Below are 5,000 nucleotides of genomic sequence, written 5' to 3'. Positions count from 1 at the left end.
TATATATATATATATATATATACATACATATATATATATATATATATATATATATATATATAATATATATATATATATATATATATATATATATATATATATATACATACATATACATCCTTCACCACCACCTATTACATCTTATCCTTCTTATCACTACCTATTTCTCATATCTCTTTCTGCCTCTTTGAATACCAGGAAGGGAGAGAGGGAGAGGGAGGGGAGAGGGGGAGAGGGGAAAGGCAGAGGAGGAGGCAGATGAGGAGGGTGTGGGGGTGGAGGAGGGAGGAGGCAGATGGAGGAGGGGGTGAGGGGGTGGGGGAGGAGGCAGAGGGAGAGGGGGATGGAGGAGGGGGTGAGGGAGGAGGAGGAGGAGGGAGGGGGCTTGGAGCAGAGGTGAGAGGGGGTGAGGGGGTGAGGGGGGTGGGGGTGGGGGGTCGTGAATCAAGCATCCCTTGCATGATATAACGAGAGATGAGAGATGGGAGATGCGTCTGGGAGATGAAGCATCCGAGGAGGCATCACTCTTCTCGGTTCGCGTGTGGAACGATAGAGGGGGAAGAAGGAGGAGGGAGAGAAGGAGATGGAGAGGAAGAAGAGGAAGAGAGGCAAGAGGAAGAAGAAGAAGAAAGGGAAGAAGGGGAAAGAGGAAGATGGTGATGAAGAAGAAAGAGGATAAGAAGAAGATGAGGAGGAAGAAAAGGAAGAAAGAGAAGAAGTAGAAGATAATGAAGAAAAGGAAGAAGAAAGCAAATAGAGGAAAAGGAGGAAGAAGAAGAAGAAAGAGAAGAAGAAAGAGAAAAAAGTAGAAGAAAGAGAAGAAGAGAAGTAAAAGAAAAAGAAGAAACAGAAGAAGAAGAAAAGAGGGAGATGAGGAGGAGGAGGATGAAGGTTGATGATAATGATGATACGGAAGAAGGAGAGAAATGAGGATAGGGAAAAGGGGAAAGAATAGAAGTGAGAACTTAAAAGGAGAAAAGGAGGTAAAATAGAGACAGTAAAGACAAGAGAAAAGAGCAAAAGAGGAGAAAAGTGGAGTAAGGTAAATAGAGAAATGAAAGGAAGAAGGAGGAGAAAGGAGAAAGAGGGGGAAAATAGTAGAGAGAGGGAGGAAGGGAGGAGAGGGAGAAGGAAGGAGGAAGGAGGGAGGAGGAGCAGGAGAAGGATGAAGGAGGGAGGAGAAGGGAGAGAAGGGGGAAGGGAGGAGAAGGAGAAGGAGGGAGGAGGAGGAGGAGGAGGAGAAGAAGGAGGGGGAAGAGAGGAGGAGGAGAAGAAGGAGGGGGAAGGGGAAGGAGGAGGGGGGGAGGGGATGGTAGTTAAAGTGTCTTGCAAGTGAAGTGGAAGGTGTGATGAGGCAAAGTAAATGGACGAGTCTAAAAAGTGTGAGAGAGGGAATGCGAAGAGAGAGAGAGAGAGAGGAGAGAGAGAGAGAGAGAGAGAGGAGAGGAAAGAGAAAGAGAGAGAGAGAGAGAGAGAGAGAGAGAGAGAGAGAGAGAGGGAGAGAGAGAGAGAGAGAGAGAGAGAGAGAGAGAGAGAGAGAGAGAGAGAGAGAGAGAGAGAGAGCGAGAGAGAGAGAGAGAAAGAGAGACAGACAGAGAGAGAGAGAGAGAGAGAGAGAGAACAAGAGAACGAGAGAAAAAGAAACAAAAAAAACAGAGAGAGGGGTAAGCAAAACACGACGATTTTATTTTATTTTTATTTTTTTTTAAGAAGAAGAGAAAAATAGACGCACATGACGAGAAAAAAATGCAAAAGAAGAAGAAGAAGAAGAAAGGGAGAGAGAAAGACAGACAGACAGACAGACGAGGATTTTCATATGCGAAATTTCATATGAAAATTCCTTCCTCTTTTTACTCCCCGCTCGAATAGATGACGAAGCAACAGGTTCAATCTTCTCGCGCTTATTAGTCAGTCACTCCTTCTTCTTGTTCTTCTTCTCCTTCTTCTTCTTCTTCTTCTTCTTCTTTTTCTTCTTCTCTTTCTACTTCTTCTTTCTTCTTCTTCTTCTTCTTCGTTCTCTTCTTCTTTTTCTCCTTCTTCTTCATCCTCTTCTTCCTCTCTTTCTACTTCTTCTTTTTCTTCTTCTCTTTCCATTTCTTCATCTCTTTCTACTTCTTTTTTTCTTCTTCTTCTTCCTCTCTTTCTACTTTTCTTCTTCTTCTTCTTACTCTCTTTCTATTTCTTTTTTCTTCTTCTTCTTCCTCTCTTTCTACTTTTATTCTTCTTCTTCTTTTTCTTCCTCTCTTTCTACCTTTTTCTTTTTCTTCTTCTTCTTCTTCCTCTCTTTCTACTTCTTCCTCTCTTTCTCCTTCTTCTTTTTCTTCTTCTTCTTCGTCTTCTTCTATTTCTTCTTCCCTTTTTTCTTCTATTTCTCTCTCTTCTTTTTCTTCTTCTTCGCTTTCTTCTTCTCCTTGTTTCCTCTTTCTTCTTCGTTTTCTTCTCCTTCCTCTTCTTCTTCTCTTTTCTTCTTATTCTTATTCATCTCCTTCTTCTACTTCTAATTTCCTATTTCTGCCTCTATTTCTTTCTTATCCAAATCTTTATTAATCTTTTCTTCCTTTCCTCCCTCTTTCTCCTCTCTTTCTATTATTTCCTTCCATTATCACCATCATCGTTTTCATTATCATTAATATCATGATCATCTTCATCTTAAAACATCCTCATCATAGTCATTAATATCATCATTATCATTATTACAATATCGCTGTCATCATTATCATTTTTTTACTATCACTCTTATCATAACATCTTTATTATCATCATCTCCACCATTGATTACATCTTCACTATCATCACAGTCATGATCTTCACTATCATCACCATCGCCGTCATTTTTATCATAATCAACATCACCACTACCATCATCAACATCTTAACCGCTATCATCATCATCACTATCATCATAATCAGCACCATTCTCCTTCTCATCATCATCACTATCATCATAAGCAGCACCATTCTCCTTCTCATCATCATCGCTTTCATCATAATAAACATAGCTACCGCCATCATCACCATATCATCACCCTCATCACCATCCTCATCCTCATTATCACCATCAACACTATCCTCATCACTTATTCGCTTTCTCATTATCACCATCATCACCTCATCATCACCATCATCACCTCATTATCACCATCCTCATCCTCACTATCACCATCATTACCATATCACCACTCTCATCACCATCTTCATCACCATCCTCATCATCATATCATTACCTTCATCCGCATCCTCACCATCATTATCACTATCTTCATCACCATTCGCTTTCTCATCACCATCATCACCATTGGCTTTCTCGTCACCATCATCATCACCAATCGCTTTCTCATCACCATCATCATCATTGGCTTTCTCATCACCACCCTCAACACCATCATCACCATTCGCTTTCTCGTCACCATCCTCATCACCATTCCCTTTCTCATCACCATCATCACCATTCGCTTTCTCATCACTATCATCATCACCATTCGCTTTCTCGTCACCATCCTCAACACCATTGGCTTTCTCATCACCATCATCATCACCATTCGCTCTCTCATCACCATCATCATCACCATTCGCTCTCTCATCACCATCATCATCACCATTCTCTTTCTCATCACCATCATCATCACCATTCGCTCTCTCATCACCATCATCATCACCATTCTCTTTCTCATCACCATCATCATCACCATTCGCTCTCTCATCACCATCATCATCACCATTAGCTTTCTCATCACCATCCTCATCACCATTGGCTTTCTCGTCACCATCCTCATCACCATTCGCTTTCTCATCACTATCATCATCACCATTCGCTTTCTCACCACCACCATCATCACCATTGGCTTTCTCATCACCATCATCATCACCATTCGCTTTCTCGTCACCATCCTCAACACCATTGGCTTTCTCATCACCATCATCATCACCATTCTCTTTCTCATCACCATCCTCATCACTATTGGCTTTCTCGTCACCATCCTCATCACCATTCGCTTTCTCATCACCATCATCACCATTGGCTTTCTCATCACTATCATCATCACCATTCGCTTTCTCGTCACCATCCTCAACACCATTGGCTTTCTCATCACCATCATCATCACCATTCGCTTTCTCGTCACCATCCTCAACACCATTGGCTTTCTCATCACCATCATCATCACCATTCGCTTTCTCGTCACCATCCTCAACACCATTGGCTTTCTCATCACCATCCTCATCACCATTCCCTTTCTCATCACCATCATCACCATTGGCTTTCTCGTCACCATCCTCAACACCATTGGCTTTCTCATCACCATCATCATCACCATTCTCTTTCTCATCACCATCCTCATCACCATTGGCTTTCTCGTCACCATCCTCATCACCATTCCCTTTCTCATCACCATCATCATCACCATTCTCTTTCTCATCACCATCATCATCACCATTCTCTTTCTCATCACCATCCTCATCACCATTGGCTTTCTCGTCACCATCCTCATCACCATTCCCTTTCTCATCACCATCATCATCACCATTCTCTTTCTCATCACCATCCTCATCACCATTGGCTTTCTCGTCACCATCATCATCACCATTCGCTTTCTCGTCACCATCCTCAACACCATTGGCTTTCTCATCACCATCCTCATCACCATTCCCTTTCTCATCACCATTGGCTTTTTCATCACCATCCTCATCACCATTGGCTTTCTCATCACCATCATCATCACCATTCTCTTTCTCATCACCATCCTCATCACCATTGGCTTTCTCATCACCATCATCACCATTGGCTTTCTCATCACCATCATCATCACCATTCGCTTTCTCGTCACCATCCTCACCATCATCATCACCATTCGCTTTCTCATAACCATCCTCAACACCATTCCCTTCCTCATCACCACCATCATCACCATTGGCTTTCTCATCACCATCCTCATCACCATCATCACCACTGGCTTTCTCATCACCATCATCATCACCATTGGCTTTCTCATCACCATCATCAT

At 42.4% G+C, this 5,000-nt stretch overlaps 1 protein-coding gene across 1 annotated transcript in view; it reads right to left on the bottom strand.

The window, feature by feature from the left end:
* The window catches only part of LOC138867624 (uncharacterized), a 10,185-nt gene that overhangs the window by 4,819 nt on the left and 366 nt on the right, over nt 1-5,000 (bottom strand). The window contains exons 2-3 of the mRNA XM_070144130.1: nt 4,749-4,953; nt 3,687-4,664 (exon numbers count right to left, since the gene is read on the bottom strand). Coding sequence (XP_070000231.1) covers nt 3,687-4,664; nt 4,749-4,953 — 1,183 coding nt within the window. The remainder of the gene's footprint in view (nt 1-3,686; nt 4,665-4,748; nt 4,954-5,000) is intronic.

The sequence above is a fragment of the Penaeus vannamei genome, chromosome 31 (assembly GCF_042767895.1).
Source record: "Penaeus vannamei isolate JL-2024 chromosome 31, ASM4276789v1, whole genome shotgun sequence".
NCBI lineage: Eukaryota > Metazoa > Arthropoda > Malacostraca > Decapoda > Penaeidae > Penaeus > Penaeus vannamei.
The sequence above is the reverse complement of the archived record's forward strand: the minus strand, read 5'-3'. Positions and strand labels throughout refer to the sequence as shown.